This window comes from Daktulosphaira vitifoliae, unplaced genomic scaffold, assembly GCF_025091365.1.
Source record: "Daktulosphaira vitifoliae isolate Bord-2020 unplaced genomic scaffold, ASM2509136v1 Scaffold_4, whole genome shotgun sequence".
In the NCBI taxonomy this organism is placed as follows: Eukaryota; Metazoa; Arthropoda; class Insecta; order Hemiptera; family Phylloxeridae; genus Daktulosphaira; species Daktulosphaira vitifoliae.
The window spans coordinates 41,166,465-41,190,478 of NW_026099575.1; the positions used below are offsets into that span (position 1 = coordinate 41,166,465).

At 26.7% G+C, this 24,014-nt stretch overlaps 1 protein-coding gene and 1 long non-coding RNA gene across 3 annotated transcripts in view; one reads left to right on the plus strand and one right to left on the minus strand.

Annotated features, from left to right (window-relative positions):
* The window catches only part of LOC126906148 (uncharacterized), a 21,986-nt gene extending 6,085 nt beyond the window's left edge, over positions 1 to 15,901 (minus strand). Inside the window, exons 1-3 of one of the 2 annotated variants that reach the window (XR_007704194.1) lie at positions 15,302 to 15,901; positions 11,842 to 12,034; positions 10,058 to 10,135 (exon numbers count right to left, since the gene is read on the minus strand). This is a non-coding gene — a long non-coding RNA (uncharacterized LOC126906148). The remainder of the gene's footprint in view (positions 1 to 10,057; positions 10,136 to 11,841; positions 12,035 to 15,301) is intronic. The other variant, XR_007704193.1, reaches the window with a different exon arrangement.
* The window catches only part of LOC126906144 (sushi, von Willebrand factor type A, EGF and pentraxin domain-containing protein 1), a 34,749-nt gene that overhangs the window by 5,196 nt on the left and 5,539 nt on the right, over positions 1 to 24,014 (plus strand). Inside the window, exons 2-4 of the mRNA XM_050686458.1 lie at positions 23,393 to 23,492; positions 23,546 to 23,604; positions 23,742 to 23,951. Of these exons, the coding sequence (XP_050542415.1) occupies positions 23,393 to 23,492; positions 23,546 to 23,604; positions 23,742 to 23,951 (369 nt within the window). The remainder of the gene's footprint in view (positions 1 to 23,392; positions 23,493 to 23,545; positions 23,605 to 23,741; positions 23,952 to 24,014) is intronic.

Below are 24,014 nucleotides of genomic sequence, written 5' to 3' on the forward strand. Positions count from 1 at the left end.
ATTTTTTTTTTTTTTGTGAACGTATATTTATGTGTAGGTTGGAACTGTTGGCATAATCCATTGAAAAAACTTGAATTTTCTATGGAACTTAGGTTATTTCCTAGCTCTAATTAATATTTGGAATGACTTTAAATTATATAAAAATACTTAAATATGTAAAAAAAATATAATAGTAATTTTCTAACTTCAGTTAGTTATTACAAAGCTCATAGAACTATTTTTTGTTTGACCGAATTTCATCATTTTTTTTCACACTACATTTTGTGCGAGTACTATTTTTTCCATTATTATGTTTCAAGTGTTAATTATGAACTCGTATGATTTTTACTCTTTTGTTTACGTGAACATGAAGGATTTTCGCAATATTAAACAATTTCAGTTCTTAAAACAATGTTCAAATCTTTTAAAACAAAACAATAAACATATTTTGTTACTGTGATTGTAAAAATAAAATTACACATACGACAACAAATTGATCTGATCACAGTAATTTCATAAAAAAAAGTCAAGTGACAAGACGTGATTGCCGTTATAATTTACAATGGCCACTGTACGACACGACAAAAACAATATTGTCACTATTTTGCGGTCAGCAAAGAAAAAGAAACCAAGTAAATTGAATGGGCCTTCCATTCTTAGCGGATATTCAGTAACACAATACTCACTAACATGCACTTTGTTATTGTCAGTTCACTAGAGTCATTGTTACTAGTGGCCCATATTATTTCACACAGTTGACGATCATTAAAAAAGAAAAAAGCATTAAAATACAATTTACATGGATTAGAAAAACGTTTTAGTACTGTTTAAAATGTGTTCGTCATTTTATTGGATTTCCCATTCGTAAAATATCAATCATGCAGAAAATGTGGCTCCATTTTTATTAACCTAACTTAAATCAAATAGTTCCAACAGAATAACCATTTAAAAGTCAATTTACAACACGTGCTATTCAAATACTTCAAAGTTCGTAATTATCTCAACATTTTTTTTAATTAATTTTAAGTTGAACATTTGTTGATGTGTGTCTACTCTGTCGAATATTGTAACGATATAGTGATAAATTATAAGATCAAGAAAAAATATAAAAGTAAAAGTTTCAAAAACCTTTATATGGATTCATTAAATCCCAATGAAATGAAAGTGATCTTAAAAAACAAAACTACTCAGGAGTGAAAACCAAAGTTAATAATTTCATGACATTCTTTGTTAGAAACGAGATAACCGTTTTGTGTTAAGAATATTATTTTAATGATAGAAATGTTTTAAAATCATTACCAACCTTTGTTCCAAGATCGTATATGTTTTTGCAGTAAATTTCATATTTCACATATTAAACTTATCTTTATAACAGGAAAAAGCCTTACCGTAAAGTTAATTTAGAGTTTTATGTTCAACTTATAATTCTGTTGAAAAATTCAGTGATTTTGAATAAAACGTTTAAAAATTAATGTCAGTCGTGTATTNATTTTGAATAAAACGTTTAAAAATTAATGTCAGTCGTGTATTAAATGTAAATTGCAACTCAGGTATTTTGTTTATTTTTCTTATGCGAAAAAACCAAAGAATCTGGTCCGTCGAACTCATTGGTTACACGCAAAAAACTATTTCGAATAATAAAAAGTGAAGGACCAAAACCATTTCCGAGTTATATTTGGATGAGTTGTATTATTTATTTGTCACATTTATTCTTAAAACGAGATTGATGAATGATTTTTTTTTATAAAAAAGATTTTTAAGAGTTTTCTTTTATGTAATGGAAAATACTTCATAAACCAACATATTTGTAATTTTCAGTATACCTTCAAAGTGATGTAATATTTAAATAGGTAATAAATGAATCGTGTTTAAACTATCGTATATTAAATAGGTAGACTCTTTTGAAGTAGTCATTTACTTTCAGTGTAATTTTGAAAAATGCTAAATTATACAAGATATACTTGTAACGTGAGCATGAAAATGTACTCTCTACTATTTGAGCAAACTGCTTATAATTGGAAATAGTAATTGTAGGGCTACTAGTAATTATTTTGCATCTTGACATGGACAAGCACAAGCACATGGTACATACAGTGGGAATCGCAGCCAATTATACTTATTTCTCCGTAGCGTTGTGAGAAAACATTTCATGAAATTACAATAACAAAAATAATAAATTAAAATTCGAGGTCCTCCATACTTTGGCATATTTTGCCTGCGCTGTGACTGAAGTAGCTTACACATTCGTCGCTATATTCGATTGCGTGTTAGCCAAACAAGTACTGTTTTCTTTGACGGCCGTCAACCTCTTTTGAGTTTTGCATCGTGAGTATGGTCAAAATTATCGAGAAAGTTATCATTGCCGTTGGATACGTGCTATACATATTATCGACTGTTTAAGCGCATGATTTCTCGTTAGTGTGATACTATCGCAAATGTCTTGGTAATCGGTAGTTTATAAACTTTCTAATTGCATCATCGAACGTTAATAATTTCAAAAATATATAAATATGAAAAAAGTTCTAATACGTAGTTTTAAGAATTTTTCACTTAATTATTGACAATTAATAACATTAAGAAACCAGTCGTGATATATTTTATTTTTTTAATCCTTGTAGGAGTTTTGTGTTAATAAGATTGAGGATATATTGTTTAAATACAGAACTTTCAAATCTATTTTTTTTTAATTAAAATGAAAATTACAAAAATAGCCTAATATACCATGTCATATTGTGGTCTTTTGTAGTAATCCTTATTTTCTATTGTTCGACGTAAACATAAGGAAAGAATTATGAAAAAATCTCATTAAGGAAAAATCATACTAATGATATACATTATAATATAATCTATTTGGTTAATTAGACTTCATAGAAACTTTGAGATTTCTGAATTTGTTACAGTTGGCATACATACTTAATGTTGACTAATGTAATGAGAAATACTACTAGATTTAGTATCACAATACACAATGCTAGATGGCATATGATTCCTGCTGGGTAATCTAGTCACATACTTCGCAATCAACTCTATTATCACAATGCGGTTGATCTAACCCGTTACGTTTTATGTTTCAAACGTACAAGTTTTGAATAAGTTTACTTTAGAAAGTGGGGCAATTATCAATACACTATGTATACATTGAGATCGTTTAAATGATGAACTAAATGACATATACTTGTTTGATGTATACGTTTTTAAGCGCTTTAAATTAAGCATACATCATAAATAACGTTTTTTACTATTGTTGTTATGCAAATGGTTTAGAATGATTTTTACTACTATGTTTCTGCTTTATCATTTTTGTTTTGCAAAAGATAGTACGCCTTAAGTATATATAACAAGTATTTTTTATGTTCGATTTAAAATTTTATGTACTCTAGTATATGTTGATGTTCTGTTTCTTTCTAATGATTAATTGAACTACTGGTCGCATTTTACTCGTGTATTTTTGGAAAGCGTTGATATATATTATATTGGAGTTGGTCAATGGACTTTTATTATTAGTATCGCAAAAACAGAATTATTGGTTTATGAATCCATGTAAGAATTTTAGAGAAAGCCAGACAGTTTCGAACAATAAGTATAAAAACAAATATAAAATGTCATTTGGAAAAAAAAAATACTAAAATATTTAAGGTAAACTTCTTACCATTCCGCATAAAATATTTTACTGTCTTATGTTGTCGTAAAATACCAATTACACGTAAATGTGTAGTAGGTTTTTTATGTTAAACTTGGTATTTTGTCGGCATATTTCAAAATGCTTACTTAATTCATCGAATATAACATAGGGTGGTTAAATATTTTTACTAGAAATGTATGGAACAATATTTTAACATCAAGGAAAGTTATAGTCATTGAAATAGTAAAATGCTTATAATTCTTAGTCGTGCAAATACAGTAGTTACATGTATAGCAAATCAACACGATTGTTTCGCAGTCGACTATATCATCATCTTATACAATACATTCACTTGCTTGAAATTCAAAGAAGATAGTCAGATACATGACGAGTACTTACAATAGGACGACTGCAGACATGACTTGCTTTACTAACACTAATATTGATCTAGAAAACAGTTCCGCAAATATTACTGCAAATGTAAATGAATACTTATAACGAGAACTACTTGTTAATATATTACTATCAATAGCATAAATCTATGAGAGCACACAAAGTTTACACAATATCATCGTAATTCAATCTATCTAATGACATAATATTTAAATGAATATTTGTTATATTATCATATTTAATTTGATTTTTTTTTATATTTTACCACTACCAATTTCACGTTACGAAACGGAATTGCTTTATGTTTTATGTCTATCCATATCAGTTTTATGTAAAAATATGCTCTACATCTTTAACAAGTGGTACGTTGCATAGAATTAGTCAAAATCTGACTCAATTTCAACTAAATTATACCAAAGTTCACCCTTTCTAAATTTTTTTTTTTATATAATTATACTTGTAGTTTTTCTGAAATTTTTTATGAGGTATAACCCTTTAAGCTCTAATTTGCGCCTATAATATAAAATTATAAAAATTATGCCTATAAAATTGTTTTTATTATGCATTCATTGTCCATTTATACTATCACCTATACAACACTAATAGTAATAATATTCACGTTTTATGCGTATTGTAATTTTGCAGTTACTTTCTCCAATAAATTATTTAACGAAAAGGATTTAAGTGTTTTGGTTAAATTAGTTCGCATAATATTCAAATAACATCTAACATATTTGCTTATTTATTTATTGACTATTGTTTTACAGTTTTTTCATGTGTATAAAAAGTTTTTTTTCAATAGTCCAGTTTATAGTAATTTATTTTTCGTATTAAATGTAATGTTGGGCAGTTAATGGTTTTGAAATATTTGACTCTTATAAACTGACAGATATTTTTTATTGCTGCGTGAGAATCACAATCTAAAAAAATAATCAAAAGTCACGTTTTGCAAATGTCCCCAAAAAAATGATCTCGATCTAATTGTTTAAACTAAATATATTCAAGTATTCATTATTATTCACAGTGCCTACCAAGTTTTTTATCGTGAATAAAAATCAATTATATTAAATGAGATAGTCTGTGATAAGACTTAGAATTATTTTTTGAACATACAAGTAAAACACAAAATCTAATTATGAACAGCCGATGACCGTGAGCTATAAATATTTTTATTAAAAGACTATAACAGCAACGACTACAACGCGTTCACTATATTTTATACTTATAGAAAAGTCCTTAATGTACAAGGTCATTAACTGTATTAATTGTCATGCATCAAAATCACAATCCAAACAAGAAAGGTCAGAGGTTATTATTATATCCAAACAAACAAAATGTACGATCAGCAGTTTAATATTTAAACCTATTTATTGGTTATGTAAGAGTTTTATTCTTACGTGTAGACACACATAGTGGAGTTTAACACCTCCAAGAGTAAGTGTATGACAGAACTAAAAATATTACTCTAACTTGTAGACTTTTTAAATTATATAAAATACATAATTTATCATTTTTTCCATAATATACTACAAATCTATAACCTTAGTTTTTTTTTATCAGTGTTACATCCTTCTATTTCCCGAATTTAACATACTACAGAAGGAGATGGCCCCCTCTTTCACATGTTAGGGAGTCAAAGATGACTTGGTTAAGCCAATGATAGACAGGACAAGTATTGTGGCTGGTTTACACCAGAGACCAGACAACTTAAATGAGAAAATCACAAGAAAATTCTCGTTGGTACCCTGGGGATCGAACTCGGGACCTTGCACGCCAAAACATACGTTTCTACCCACTAGGCCAGACCGACCCCTAAATCTATAATTTTAGTAATTTATAAAATCTTATTTATCTTACTATGAAAATCAATTAATAGTTTTACAGGCGAAATAAATAGATTTTAATACATATATTATAGCTGTTTATTTATTTTTAATGTTATCTTAGCAATGTTTGATGATAATTCATAGTCATCTAGGTGTGTAATGACTAGTTCAAACGCACAAAATTTAAAGGGAAATTATAGATTTGCTGGTTGGACATTTGTATTCCTCTAAGTAGTCTAACGTATCACTCATTACTATACATATTATCAACATTGTATATTAATTTTTTGATCTTATTCCAGCCTACAATATAACGGTATTATACAGCAGTTAGGTCATATCTGGTATATAAATATTAGTGTCTTACTGGAATACGAAAACAAGTTTCTACCTACACTGTCAAGTGTTTAGTTGTGATTCTAGGAGAGGCACTTGATACACAATATTCACCAGCGATAACGATACGTGATTAAGTTGTGGGCGGAATATGACCAAAAACGAAGCGGTCACTTTCTACCATGTTCCATTCTTCGTACTACAATGATATTTAGCTTGTCAATAATTATCTAAAATAATGAAAACTTAAAATTACAAGCAAAATAGAATTGCAACTTAAAACTTGAAAGTAATAAATGTTTATCCAATCAACACTTTCTACATTCCCATCACTCAACGTACGTTTTGTGAGTTGTTTATTCTCATTGTTCTATGATATCTGACAGCTAAACAGATTAGAACAAAAAAAATAATTTAACTTTTGTGGTTCTATTAGCGGTTGTGCGACAGTATTCAGTAAGTTCATACGATCGTGCCCATCATTCAAGTCTCTCAGACACCAAGGTCAATGCGTTATCGTGCTATAACAATTTTAAGTGACGTAATGGAAACAAATTGTCTTTTATGAGAATTAAAAAATTGTATGAAGGTTAACTAGTGTACTTATATAGTGAATGTTTTCACCTTAAAGCTCGCAGTTTGATTTTTTATTTTTATTTTAAAAATTATCAAAATAAAATACAATTTTCATACGCTGTAACTAATTTATTGACGAACAAGTTGAAACAGGTTCCAATAAATTAAGTATTTCACTATAATGTAGATACGAGTGTGATGATAAATTTTGTTTATTATGCAAACATATCTAAAATAATCTGGATTTAATTACAAGTGTAGGCGTAATATTTAATTATAGCAACAATTATACAACTGATCTGATTTCACGTACTGCCAAACAATCGTTCGATCATTAGTCTTTGTTCCATTAGTTCACAAGTGAAATAATTATGAGATGAACTGGTTCCTACGTTTTTGATTCAATAATTAAAAAGAAACAATGGTCAGTTTGAATTCCAAGAAATTCACACATTTTGTAGATTTTTTTTCTAAGAAATTTTTACACTCACACATTTTGATTAAATAATTTAAGATTCTTCTTAAATAAAATACTTTATTTGCTTTATAAGTCAAAAAACACATGCAACGTATTGTGAACCACATTCTAATATCACCTCACTATGCGGTTAAATGATGATAGGCTAATAAATGTTTATCATTTAAATAGTTTGAATATTTATAAATCACATTTTGAGTACTTCTATATCTATTGTACGTACAAAAAAATTACCTTTAAATGACCACTCATGGTGATTAAGGATATTGACAAATCTTTTAGACATTTGCAAACGTTTGAACGACCTACACTAAAATCGTGATTAAAAAAAAGTGTCAATGACCATAAGAAAATTAAGTTACGCAAATTCTGTAGTTGCACTTGCAAGAATAAATCATTTTTATCGCACGTGACACCTACTGAGATACAAGAGCTCTGTCGATACGTACCGAATCAAATTATTCATTGTGTTATTCAATATCTAAAATAAGGACCTTGTATAAGTGAAATTAGAATGTTATAATATTTCAATGCTTTATAATTTTGTTTTCAGATAAAATGATCAAATTTTAATATTAAGTAATAAATAGTTATGTTTAAATAAAATACCATATTTATAGGAAGAAATTAATTGTAAAATTACATTAACTTATTATTCATATGAAATATGAATAAGTAGACATTAAATTTTATAGGACGGATTTTTAACTAAATCTATAATTTTTCTCAGTAACATAATATTTGGATTACTTTTATAAACTTTTTATACCAACTTGTTTGCTAGTAAAATTAACTGTCGAAATTTCCAAGTTAAAATCTCTAATTAAAATTATAGATTGATATAACGAATGATTGTACTGATTAAACATCGGTTTCTTTAATAATCAATTGACCAGTACTTGTAAGTTAAACACTATATATATACTTAATTATTTCATAAAAAATTTATGTCACCTAGTTTTATGATTATTTAAAATACTTTCACATGATTTCATAGTCAAATAAAATTTACAATTAATAATTTTTAATTACATTTGATTTTGGAAGAGAATATAAAAATAAAATGAATTTATCAAAAAACCAATTGTGTAAATCTAATATAGTGCAATAGCATTATTTTTATATGCCATATCATTTATCAAAAGTTATTAAGTCATATATTCTAAGGTCAGACAATATTTTTAACTATTTATGATTACTGCGTATTGATAAAGCCGTTAATAATAATAAATCATTTCAGGCAATCAAAATTATATTTTTAGAATATAATATGGCAATTGGAAGTAATTGTCTATTTGCTATGATTAGGAAAAAAAGTTAAATTTTTTTCTTTATTTAAATAAAATTTTATCTTTCTAACCTAATTAGCTTTTATATTTCGTATTAATTTATCTTGATTAAGTAATTATAATTTGTGTAGATTTTTAATTATTTATTTAATTAAAACAATTTTTTATAGATTCAGTTGGTCATTAAAATTAAACTGAAAAGTTTAAGGGCGAATATTAACTATAAGTAACCTTGGACTCTACTTGTAGTATGTACGCAAATTTTATTCTGGTCGACTGCATAACGATATTGAAAATGTTTTGCATGGTGGGTCGTTAAAAAACTACATGATTTCATTAAATAAATATTGATCTTAAAGGTACATATTAATATTTAATGTTATTATCAGATTTATACAAAATATACTATGATGGCTACAAACGCTATCTCAATAAAATTTTAATGAAAAAAAAAATTAACACTTTATTCAGTAAATATCAATTTTTGATAACCACACAATTATGAATTAAATAGTCAATTAATAATACTAATAATGTAATGTGTAAAAATTTTTTTTTTATATATCTTAAATATTCATATTAATACAAGTGCTAGAAATTTTTTTAGATTTTAGGTAATTTTAATTGAATAAAAAAGTTTTAGATACTTTTTAAGTAGTAAAACCTTACTCGGTTTTTAATTGAACTTATTTAAATGGAGTAAGGTTATTATTATTATTCACTTACAATAACGTGACTTAATTTAAAGCAGGTTTGTATCAAATGACACTGTATGACATTGAATCACTCGAAATTTGATAAATATACAATTTAGACATTTATTTAAAAAACGGGTATGTTTTAAATTTGCTTCAATAATGTAATTCTTCAGTATCATTAAAAATTGAAGCATTTAAAGTCATTATAACTTGATTCGTGACCATGAGTTTGTCAAAAAATTAATAAACGGTATCAAAATATTTAATCAAATAGCTTTTTTAAAAAAAGTTTGTTGCTTATAATTATGGTTTGTATGTGTGCTATTGGTACGTAATAATTAATACTAGTTAAAATTTTTCTTTTTATTGTTGGAAATATTATAGAAATGACATTTTACCCTACGGCCTATCCATTATATATTGTTGTTTGTAGTGATCAAACGATTATCCTTATTATCAAGTTGCTGAATAAATATATGTTTTAGCTAGATATTATACTAACTATACACCGTTTTACCTGAGGTAATCACGGTTGTAATGGCACAAAGTTTCATTTAGAGTGATACCGGTTTGATGATAACACTTGATCTTAACATTAAATGAAAGTGCGAGTACTATGTGTTTTTGACCAATAAATTATAACATGCAGATAATGTGTGTAAACTTATTTAGGTATAAAAAAATTAAACTGGACATAAACAGTCAAATCGTGTGAATATGAAAATAACACTAAACTAAGAAGCCACGGTTTTATAAAGAGCTGTTCGCCTTGAGAGTTTTCTACAACTACTATTTCTTCGTGCGTTGTTGGATTGTGTAAAAAATATAAAAATAAAGTGTTTAGATAAGAAGTAACTTACCTACATTTTCACTCGGATTTCGTGACAATGGTTGATCGTATAATAGTAGTTATTAGGTTTTTTAAAGCATTTGAAATTCTAAACAGAAATTCAATCCACACTGATTTTAAAACGTTCTGCGATTTAATTTCTTAATAATTATAATCTATGTCTAGTAAACTTTCAGTTTCATCAATGATTGTCAAATTGCAGCTTTTGTTAGGTTAATCGTTCTAAATTATAGCAACATCAATCTTTAAAATATTAATTTAAAAAATACTCCTGGCTTTTGCTTTCAAAAAATTTACATTCGGAAAAATATTTTCATTTATTTCATTTTTATTAAACTTATAGAAATTAACCTTAAACACAAATATCATGTTCCACAAAAGAACTGGTAATTTTTTTGCTTTCAGAATTTAAACTGATGATTAGTTTATAACTAATTATTATTATCCTGAGTAACATAACACGCCCAAAATCGCATTACAATAATTATTATTCAAACAAACGTCACGGTTTTACTTTTACTTCCACTTTTCGTTTTCATTAATAGTAAGTAATTATTATTTAAAATTTAAGCTGTCCATGTTGTATTTTCATATGTCTAATTAAATTTTTTCTCTGAAATTAGGTTTTTATAAGATTAAAACCGTTGACTTTAGAAATCCGGTTAAAAATACCAGTTTTTATATAGGCAATTATAATTTGTTTCTAATTTATTTTCTAATTGGAATTCAACGAACTAAATACTGTTTGGATATATTAAAGCGTCTATGAATTAGATATCCTTGTTTTTTTTATAATATTTTCGCCTTATTTCGGTCTTAAATATTTAAACTATTTTTTTGAAAATTTAAATTTTCAAACTTAATACTAACTGCCATATAAAAATTGTTTGTTTGATAATAAAAACATACAATAATTTAAAAAAAACACATTTATAACATCTGCTTTTTTAAAATTTATTTCTAAACAAAGAAAAGTATGATACTATGAGGAAAAACTAATTACCACATTTCACTTCAACTTTGTCAGGGAATGCTCAACAACTTCGACTAATCAGCATTATGTGTGAATGATGATCTATCATGACAATAACAGCTTAACTGGTTGGCAAGTAGAAAATACTTACACCATTTTGTAAAATGGACACAGAGACACTGATTTGTAAAAGCGGGTATTATTAAAAAGTAACGGTGTCTCCATACGATTTTTATATGGGCTATTAATATAGCACGATAAAAAAGAAAGAGTAAATTGTCTTTAAAAATAGGAGAGCGTATGTATGATGCGCAAAATAATTTGTGATAATGAAAACAGTCATAAATCATTTTGAAAGAAAGTATTTACTCGGTAAAATATGAGTACAGTCTATGTCCGTCAATTAAAGTATCCCTAAAATAAATTTTAATTTTATCATAGCGTGTAATTAAAAACTTATTAGGTTATATTACACAAATTATTATCACTATTAATTTAATATTTTATGACATAGGTACTACAAATTTAAAAGAAAGGAAGTGAATTTTATAGTTAACTTATTTAAATTTTATTCATTAAAAAATTATTAAAATAAAGTGAATTAAAGTTTTATTGATCGATACAATCAATACAAAACTAATCTTGTTCAATTTTGAGCCTTTAACTATTAACCATGCGATTCTTCATCAAACTTAACAAAGACGCTCTAATAAATAGTTCTAGCATAATTTATTATTAGAAGCGGATCCAGAATTTTTTGAGAGGGATACAAACAATTTTAGACGTTAAAATAGAACTACTTATTTTATCATTCAAAATACTTTTTTTAAGTGGCGATCATAGTCCATGTGTGACTCACACGCTCCGCGCCTCTTCCCTCTGGATCATCTGGTGGTTATTTGTCCATTCATCATCATATCATTTTAGCCTCTATTTCAATTATTTAGGGTCGACTGTACCTTACATGACTTGTCGCGAACTTTACAGTAATTCATTAATATTATACCAATTCACCTAAAATACAACAATGTTAACATAATATTTATTAGAATGACTCAAAAAAATATTGATTATTCATATGTTCACAACTAGTTAAATAAATTAAAAATAATTTGGTTTAACATAAAATATATTTTTCCAATACATTTGTTCTATTAGTTTATTACAAGCAAGTTGTTTCGCATTTTCGATTAGTTAATTAAATTCTTCATACGATAAATAAAACGTTAAACTTTAGATTTTACAGGTGTAGTTACGAGTAGTGCTAAAAATAAGTTTAATTTTTTTATTCAAAAAACCTAATTAAACGTTAAGAACGTTAGCTTAAGAGAAAAATGTAATACCAAAGCTTATATTTATAAGTCATATATATTGTTCTTAAATAACAATTACAACACATCACGTTCATATGAACATATAATTCACTTTCATTCTTATACCACCTCATATGGTTTTTGGTTTTATCAAATTGTATAACAGATTAATGTAAAATCTCGTACTACTTTTCATCGCAATTAACGACAATGCGGAATTGCGTTGTAAATGAGTTATAATTATTCTAAGCTAGTGTTATAAGTTATAATATATAGGACTGATATAGTTTTGTTTGCATAACTTCTGTGAATGAGACCGAGCACTGTCTTCTCTAATTACCCATATGTATAATTTCCGTATTGTAAAGCAAAAGAATAGAAACACTAATATTTTATATAATACGTTTAACTTCACACTGGATAATTATTTATTGCATTTCAAATTTGTTTATTTTTACTTGAGTTTATTTATAGATTTCACAGGGACACGGTACCGTCCCAGTTCTAGACGTCAAACCGTGTCGCTCTCGATCAGCCGTCTGGCTATTAATAAAACCGGTGGTTTGAATACGCACCCGGAACGACCTAATGAGTGCAAAGTCCATAAAGTCTCTGCCGGTCACGACCGGTCGTCGACTGATTGTCACGGCCTATGCGTCCAGGGTGCCGATTCTTAAAACATTAATACAATTATATTACGTTCCATAAATGAAATTATCGCATGATAATGGTGTTTCAATAAAAATGCTATTAATTTATAGAGTGAAAATCATTCGGTGTTTTGTCAACTGAGTAAACCCTAGTGGTAAAATTTAATCAAATAATTTCAATGTTTTATCATGAATAGGTTTCGGGACTCTATGTATTTATAGCACTTGTTTAGACCACTCCCGAGGTAACCAACTCCATGAAAATAAATCGTAAGCAATTTTTATTTTAGATAAATTACGATTGTGTTGATTAATACTCGAAAAATCGATCGTATCCTAAGTTTATAAATCATAAGCTACTTACGCATAATTATTATTTTGAAAGATAAAATACCTCAGAATTATTTTTTTTAATACAATAAAACTATAATAGAAATGTTGATAATTTTATTTAATTAATTTTGTGGTTGATTATAAAATAATAATGAAAAACTTTTTTCTGATTGCTTTAGCAAATAAATAAACGAACATTATATTATTAAAACAAATTTAAAATTTACATCATCCATTTATAAACGGAGAAAGGAAAAGAAAATTATTAAAATGTATTTTATTACAGGAGACCATTTGTATATTTAAGTAGAAATTTAGTACTGAAGTGAAAATATAGTCATAACAGTAAAACCGTTAATCATGTAACACAAGAATTGTTGATTTGTTCATGAAAATTATTATGTACATTGATATTCAACAATAATTTAATCCATGTAAATTACAACGTATATTTAATCTCAAATAAAATGTAAAAAGAAAATTTTATATCAAACATTTCTGCTAAAAAAAAGAGTAATTTCAATGTAGTAAAAATGGCGGTTGAATAATTTGTACCGATAATTGACTAAGCCGTCATAATAAATAACATACATTTTATAAATGCAATTTAATTACAATACTAATGGACAACAAATAAGAAACAGAAAAATATCTCAACCAGACGGTCTATTAATAGAAATAATTTTAGTACATTTGAGCGACAAATGCAAACAACCGTTTTCAGCAGACGGAACAAATATTTTCGAAGCGGCGACAAATTCATTTTCCATTTAATGGACAGATATTAGAGAAATTGAACACTGACACCAAATAGTATGAGCGACAAATTCAAATACAAGTTAATAAGCAAACTGGCAACATGGTAATGGTAAACGTAAAGGACGATTTTAATGCTTTGTCCCTAAAATATATACAGACTTATGAAAGCAACGTTGTCAGTTTGCTTATGAACTTATTCCTAATACGCGGGACACGAAAAAACACAGCTGAATGATCATTGAGGAGTAATGTAAGATTTTTTCTATCTTGCCATTTAGCCGTCGAGTCACGTTCTCTCATGTTCATGTTCAATATATAATCTCTGTACTATACATTTATGACACTTTAATTTTATTCATATGATTATTTATATACGTCGCTCTTACTACTTGGCTCGATTGACTTCTATATCTGTCCATGAAATTTAAAATAATCATTATAATTATCGGCAATTAGTTGTGTAGTTTTCAATTTATTGCCCTAATTTATTTGTGAACGGTTATGTCTATATTTATCATTAAACATTTCTCGCCCGTACATTTCCATTTGCCTAAGAATAAAGTACTAATAATTGCTTAAGTACGGGTTTAATAGTTATTATCGACACGTCATTTTTTAAATTAAACCATTTTCTATTTTATAATTAAGTTAAAAATGTACGCTACCCTTTAAAATAATAAAGTTGTTCCATTTATAAGAGATAAAATACAGACTTGAAAAGAATTTAACCACTTAAAATTTGAGAGATTAATAGTACTCAAAAAAGCCAAAAAAAATATTTTTAAGATTATTATTACTTTAGGAGAAACTTAATGGTCAATGATAAATCAGTAGTCTGTAAAGCTAATTAAAAAACATATTATATATATTATATCTACCCTTATCGCATAAAAAATAAAATACCAATAATAAAGCAATTTTTATGATGAAGTTGCCTATTTTACATACTTATACAGGGTGTTCAGTAAGTCAGGAAACGGGTTTCTATTGTTCTCATTGTTACAAACAATGAGAACAATATAGTGAGATTATTTANCTTCTATCAAATAGAGGAAACATTTCTTCTAAAAAAATAACAAAAAAGGATAACTTTAATGTAGTAAAAGTGGTACTTGAATAATTTGTACCGACAATTGACTAAGCCGACAAAATAAACATACATTTTATAAATGCAATTTATTTACAATACTAATGGGCAATAAATAGGAAATAGAAAAATAACTTACCTAGACAGTCTATTAATAGCAATAATGTTAGTATATTTGAGCGACAAATTCAAACAACCGTTTTAAGCAGACGAACCAAATATTTTCAAAGCGGCGACAAATTCAAATAATAGATGAGTTAATAGAGTTAATAATAAACAACGTGTGGAATTCATAAGCATCAAGAATAATTTTAACTTTCTGTCCCTTTGAATTATACGCACTTATGGAAGCAACGTTGCCAGTTTGCTTATGAACTAATTTCTACACCGCGGGACACGAAACAACACAACAGAGTGACTATTGAATAATGTATATTTTTTTCAATCTTACCATTTGGCCGTGAAGTCACGTTCTCTCATACAATATATTCATTATACTATATATTGTTCATAGACTGGCAACATGGTATTAGTAAGCTAAAAGAATTATTTTAATGCTCTGTCCCTTTTAATTATACAGTCTTATGAAAACAACGTTGCCAATTTGTTTAAGAAATAATTACTACACCGCGGGACACGAAAGAACGCAATCGAGTAACTATTGAGTAAAATAGGATTTTTTCTATCTTTTACCATTTGGCCACCGAGTCACGTTCTCTCATGCTCATGTTCTATACATTTATGACACTTTAATTTAGTTCATCTGACTATTTAAATATGTCGCTCTTACTACCTGGCTCGATTGACTTTAGTATTCATTTTTTTAAATATCTGTCTTTCAAATTAAAAATAATCAATGAATCATTCGTTTAGTCTTTTTATTTTTTGCTCTAGTAAATTATGAATAGAATGTAACTATTTTATTATTACACATTTCTCGATCGCACACTTCCACCCGTCTAGGAAAAAAATGCTAATAATTTCTGAGGTCCAAAAGTTATTATTATCGATCAGTTATTTTCTTAATTGACTAATTTTCTTTTTAATAAGACTATTTAATAACATTAAGTTGGTAAGAGATAAGGGACAGTTGTAAAAAGTATTTAACCACTTATGATTGGAGAGAAAAAACAAAACAAACATATATTTTCAAGATTATTATTATTTTACGAGAAATTTATTGGTCAATAATAAATATATTCTCATCTAAAGATATTTAAACAATATATTTACAATGTTTTAGTATTATTTTACGCAATTTTTATTTAACAGTATAATACATTTATTAAATTCACAATAAACTTGTAATATTACATAACTACATGTAAAAAATTATAATTATTTTTTAATAATAAGTTTTAATTAACAAGTTAAAAAAAAGATAAAATAGTTAAAAATCAGAAAATAAAAATATTATTTAAGTCTTTAGTGTAATGCAAACACACGAGAAATATTTGGCAGCTGTAGACAACACAGTAGATACATACACCTAGACTACAAAGGTTCTTCGTAATACCGTAATAATAAAAAAATTATGGCTATAAATATCTCTCTAGGAAAAACGAAATTGCAGCCGATAAGGAAAGGTAAATTTAATCAAACTTATCAATATACAAAATAATGATTTTAAGGATTACAAAAATGCACTTTTGCGGTTCTGTTATTATGCCTCTGATAATGGCTCACGCGACATTTGCTATAGAATTAAATAAATGATAAAAAATCTCAAATCTGTTCAATAATAGAAATTATTTATCATTTTCGTTTTCCATACTAGACAAATATATTATATGCGATTATCGCATACCTCTCGAATTAGTCTCCTGTCATGTTTCTGACGTGATATAAGCTCTCTTGTTTCCTACTTGCAACGTATCTGTTTTTAAGAAAACGTTAAAGCTTTTGTGAATTGCTTGAAATATTTACGGATATATCCATTTTCGGTTGACATTTCGGGCCTGTTGGACAGTATAGTTACAACTACAGGCCTGTAATAATCGCTCTGAAAATGAACTCTACTACGAGTCCGAAACGTCAGCTTATAATGGAAGATGTGGATAAATCTTTTAACATTTCAAGCAGCATCTGTTTTTATGCCTAAGCATTAACCGTCCGCACCCGATTTTTCTGGTGCGATTAAAGTTTCTTATTAGAATAATCTTTTTGACATTTCTTTACTTTCATCAACAAAATATTTGTTACTTTGTCAATAGAAATGCTTTGAAGAGTTTCTCTGTTTATTTGTGTTTCATTAATCACGAAACAACGCCTACATAAGTTAAAGTAAAAACATAGTAATTTATACTATATGATTAAGTATCAATTTACAATATGAAGTGACCTATATACTTATACTGGTGGATTTAATTAACTTGTAAGTTCAACAACAACATAGAAATTGAATTCGATTACTTTTTTTGAGATATAATTATGACTTACATACATTTCAATGTTAGCTAGCTGGCAATCATAAATGTAATTTTATATATGATAGATACATAGAAAGTGTAGGGGAGACCGGGGTCAAAAGTAACACGGGTCAATTGTAACAAGCTAAATATTTTTTTCGATGACAAATATTAAAAATTGGGTGTACGTGCAATATTTACACACATTTATGTGCCTTATTTGCATGTTATCAGTTAGGGGTTACCGTGTTTCGTTTATCAGATAAATAATAAAAACTGATATCAACGAGAAAAAGTGATTATTTTTTTTTTGTAATTTTCAATTTTACTCCGTGAATTTTACATGTATTTATTAAAGTGGAATATTTTTCCATTCAGGTGATTATAGAGAATATGATCCATAAATAATAAAGGAGCTACAAATTAAATTTATTTTTCTTTTTGCGCTCAAAGAAAAAAATTCTAATCGGGGACAATTGTAACGAACAGTTCGGGGTCAATTGTAACACTACCTTTTATCAGTGATAATAAATTATAAAGTTTATATTTTCTTAATATTATTAAGTTATTATGTCATACCATAAATATTATATTACTTGTTTTATTAGTATTTAATTTTGAATGTGTTAAAGTAAAAAATGTATGTTTTGTTAAAAAAATAAGAAACATTTGAGACTGATTGTTATATAAGTATTAAGTTTTGTCACATTATTTATTTTTTATGATACTTTACAATTCTGTTTCTATAATATAAGTAAAAAATGTATGTTTTGTTAAAAAAATAATAATTTTATCAGTTTTATTAGTTGAAAATTAAATTAAATGGTGTGTAACATTTGACCCCAAGGTGTGTTACAATTGACTCTATGTTGGGGTCAATTGTAACAGTTTATTTATTTTTTTTTATCAAAAAAATCTATACTTTAAATTAACTTTTAAATACTTAATTTGGTGTTATTTAATAGTAAATATGTTCCTCTATAGAATGGCTGTGTTAAAAGCCAAAAATAAATAATATTTATTCCAAAAAATAGTATAAAGTCCAAAATGTTACTTTTGACCCCGGTCTCCCCTACATACTTAACTACACGGCGAACTATATGTATACATTATTCATTACTAATCTATTCTGATTTTTGAAATCCGTCAGTTTCTGTTAATTTTAATTTAAACAAAATTATTCTGATAAAAAAATACAGTTATCTAGACATTTTCTCAACAAAACTCTTGTGATGACAAGTTTCTCGGATTATACAAAATTTTTCTTAGCATCTTGTCCTTTCTTTTTAATCGTATGATGTATATCATAATGGAAACAGTTGAGGGATAAAACTTTTTAAGTTAAATGACACAGATATTCATATTTGTTGAAATGTAGTTACAACAACCTGTTTTAACAGATTAGTTCTACTTATAATAATTTAAATAAATGTTTGCTAGAAAAAAATCGATACTCTTGTTATTTGCATTTGACTTAAATTAATCATGCTAAAAAAAAATTTTTTCTCCTAAAATTAATCTGCAATTAAAAAAAGATTGTATTGCGAGTAAATTTGGTTTAATATGCCATACAGGAAATTAAACTGAATATTATTTCAGTTTATGCAGTTGCCTTAATGAGGGTTATTACGTTGTTTGTAAATCTTCAATTACAATACCACCCAAATCGACTAAATGTTAGAAATATAATTTAATGGAAGTTATAGTAATTTACAAAAATAACTACGCTATTAAATAACTGAAGAAACCCTTTAAGCAATTACTTGCAATAATGACTAATACTGGTACTTATTCGATAATCAGTTAATAAGCCTACGGCTAGTAATATCTGTAAAGTTTTCTATAAGAATCGCTTATAAGAAACTTGAAAATCAGTAATGTTTTTTCTATTTCGCTAAAATTGTATACAATTTATTGCAAGTTTTAAATCAAATTTGCAGTATTTATTCAGATTTTTAACGACTAACCTGTAATTTTAAATAATGAAAAGGAATTAAACATAACTTTCTTGAATTCTCGATGAGTTATAATTCAGAAAGTTATTTCCGGTAGGATTTTCACTCTAATTAAATGAATGTCACATTTGTAGAACTAAAAAAGACTACTATAGTAGTAGTCCATGTCATATTATAATTTATTATTATATACATATAGTATGAATGTGTAAAATTCAATGTTTTAATACAACTGTTTTTTGTTTATTGAAATATTTTCTTATAAATAAAAGTTTTTATAAAAAAAATAGCCGAACAATCCTTTTAAAACGAAAAGGATGCAGTACATGTATTATTTAACGACCAATAATGAACACCGTGTAATGTTATGTTGCTCGATCACACGTTAATGTGTTACGGTTTAGTGCGCCAAAAACATATTAGTTACTCGCTGAGTTGTATCGTTAACATCCTGTCGCCTAACCAAACTGATAGTCTTATTTTAAGGATAAAATGTATCATGTGGTGATGTAATATAAGATTTATACGTAGATAAGTAGTTTTTTTTGCTATTTGCATATTTCAGTGTTTAACAAAACTCTTGGCATATTATTTTACTACAAAATCTTATCACAATAAAAAACAAATTCATCAAAATTTATACTTCAATTATATGAATACATTTTTAATATTATAATGTTCTATCATATTATTGACAGTATTTGACTTACTACTCATATTATGGGCAGTAAATCAAATATTTTTATACAACTATAAATATACTAATTAATTCTAATAACAAATCTCAGTATTATAGTTCAAATTAAAAAAAAAAAATAAGGGCGTTTTGAAATACTTTGCATTTATTGTAAGGAAAACAGTTAATATTATTATTATTTTTTTGAAATAATTGCTCAGATTGAGTAACCAATAAATCCAATGAATTTCTTTAAAAAAATAGGTACTCGAAGAAAATGATTATGTAACCCAAAAATCGATTTCGTTTACATTCACTCAATAAATTATCTATTCTACTTCCTTCGATTCATTTTTGTTAATAATGCTCCGATTTAACAATTGATTGAATCTATTCAACTAAATCGTAGTACAAGATTGAAAACAAAAAAATTAATGATAAAATTATTCATGAGTTTATTTTTCAAACCACGTTACTCATATATCAAATAAAGAAATATGTATAACCGTCCAATATTCATGTTTATTTAAGTGTCCATAAACAAAAATCATGATTAGTATTCTTTGTACTACAGTTGAATACATAAACACAAGAAATTTTATATTCCTTGGCTATTAACTACAGTGACTAAGAAAATAAATTACAACCCATTCAATGTATAGATTTATTCTTTTATTTATAAAGTTTATTATTATTATTATTGGAAAAACAATAAATGTTTCTGAAAATGTTGTTAATAATACCTGTTATCTGAAATACATATTCTGAAAACTAATTGCTAAATGACTTTTGGCCACTTATTTCCTTTTTTTGCAAGCTATTAATTATAATAATATTACTTATATTGTTTTACGATTTTAAATACGTTTGACACAAGAGTGTATACTTACACATAATTTATGTAATTGGTTATTCGGCAAAATATTAATACAACTAATAATAATACTATATAATATATTAATATTAAAACTTGACTAATGAAAAGCATAAATATAATATATTTATATAAATATATAGGAAAAATCTTAATATTGTCTTCAAGTTAAACAAATGAACCATTTATATCTTATTTTTCAACATGTTTATTGCACACAATAATAATAAGTTTTGTTATTGTTCATAAACGGCCTTCGCGTTATACAGGCAGTTATGTAGAACAAAATATTAAAATACAATACAGTACACGGATAAAAATATCAGGTTATGGATCATATCGGATTTTACTTTATAAACGCGGTCATGACCAACACTAAATCCTAGAGGTGCACACCATTGTCCAGTTTGACTTTGCTTTCTCGCTAATTGTTATCAAAGACGCATTGTACTCACAGCGCTCGTACGTTTACTAACAGTGTCTTCTCCGTGTTAATGATACAAAACAGCTGATGCCGCGGTCAACCGAAATCATTAAGTTACTCTATGCCTTAAACTAGATCTTTATGTGTTTATCACATAGAGTTACTCTATGGTCTGTCATTAACTGGTTGTAATAAAAAATAACTTTAGGTGTTTGAATTGTTCCACGCCCTTGAGCCAAACGGTTTCGACCATCTAGGTCGAAGGAGACCAAAGTCTGAACCACAACAATAATCAAAAATAATATTCAAATTAATTTTAGTTTAACATTTTTCAGTTTGTTTAATGGACATATATTTTTACACAAAACTAAATTTACCGCAGTCAAAACCACTACACCATAACCATAAAAAAAATTACTACTTTCACGTTTATATTACATGCTAATAATAATAATAAACAAACATTTTTTTTATTAACCATTTAATAAATAAACAATAATTAATTAAAATATTGATTGATAATTATTACAGGTATAACTCCAACTTAAAATTGTGAAAATATTATGCATAAATTGATGTTATTACTTTCCATTTCTACGATAATAGTTAAAGACTTTATGGTTGAATGAATATTAAAAAAACTAATAAATTTTCTACCTGCGTGTATGATTTCATAACGATATTTCTTAACTTCCGTAGAAGTTTAAGAAAAATTTCTGTCAAATTAACTACGATAAAAAATCATTGAATAATTCTAATTCAATGGGAGTGCATTTTTCATTATGCATAAAAGGGGTTTACTTGAATTATTTACCCAACTTTAAAAGGCTAGTTTATAAACTAGTTATTTTATGGTATATTTTAAGATTTTATAAAAAACAATAATATATATTAATTTTGTTGAAAATCTACAAGCATGATTATTTATTGTTATAGCATCTATACAAACTACATTAATGTATACGATTGTTTCAATTGAAAAAAGGCTAAAACTTTTTAGTTATCAATTTTAGCATATTGCCTTAAAATTACATAAAAAATATATGTTAAGCTTTACTGTGTAGGTATAATGAGAGTCTCGTTGTTCTGTGTAGTAAAAAATAAAAGGCAAACATAAGGGATTATTTTTTTGGACTTTTCTTAATGAACTAAAATTTAATAAACTGAAAATTTTAAGGGCAACAAATCATGTAACTAATGTCATGATATTAATTGAACGGCAAAAAGGTGTTTAAATACAAATAGAAGTAGTGACCTACAATCGGGTGGAAAGACCAAAACTAAAAATAATCATATTAAGTTATAATAGTCAATAGTGTCAAATACCTTTTTAAAACTCATTCACCAGAAAAATCGTAATTTCTATGTTTTATGTTCTATAGTATAAACATATTAGCTTAAAAACAAGATAAACGAGTATTAAAAACTTGAATAAATTTTATTCAATTAATATTATTCCGTTATATAATTACAAATCAACTACTTATGAATATTTACATACTAACTTAAAACTCTTATTGATATTTAATATTTTAAAGCATTTTATTAATGAGATCATTATCATTTTGAACTGATTTTTGTCCAGTTTAACTACTATTCGTGTCTTTATAATATTATTTTATTTAGAAACAAGGGGTGATAATAATAGTTATTAAAGTATTTTAAGATTCCAAGACTATGCTATCGAAGTCTATGCTTTTATTAATACACAGAATACATATAAAATTTTTTTAATAGAATACTTAAAAGAATTTATTTATTGTATTATAATATTTCGAAAAATGTCTTGTTTGAAATAAAATACTAGAATAATGCTAAATATTTTTTTTTTACACTCAAAATATGTTTAGTATAGTAAATACTGTAAACAATATTGTATATTTTTATTTACAGGAGATAGCTGCGGTCATCCACCCGTTCCTGTCAATGCTAAACTTACAAGGGAAGGATCCAGGGCTACATATACGTGTGATGATGGATATAAACTTTTCGGGTATGATATATTTATATATTTAATTTCATGATAATTTTAAAAAATTATTTTAGTTCAGAATCGATAACATGTTCTGCAAATGGCGCATGGATTGGAGATCTACCGTTTTGTGGTAAATATAGTTAATTAAAAACATTTGGATTTATTTTTCTCTTACAATTATTTCAATATTCCAAAAACATAATGTTCATTAATAGCTCATCATTCAACTGACAAATGCGCTTAAATTAATTTATTCACTTTTAATAGGAACTAATGTAGCTGTACATAAACCAACCAATCAATCTACCACGGCTAGAGGTGGAAACTCTGGTAACGCCAATGATGGTGATCCCACTACTGTACACGACGGCCGTCGGTGTACGGAGACTCTTAAAGAACCTTCACCATGGTGGTCAGTTGATTTATTACAGTCATATCCAGTCAGAGCTATATCTATTACAACAAGGGGTTGTTGCGGTAAATACTTTTTGGTTATAGTACTACATTTCTACAATTTAAATTTAAAATAAAAAATTCAAA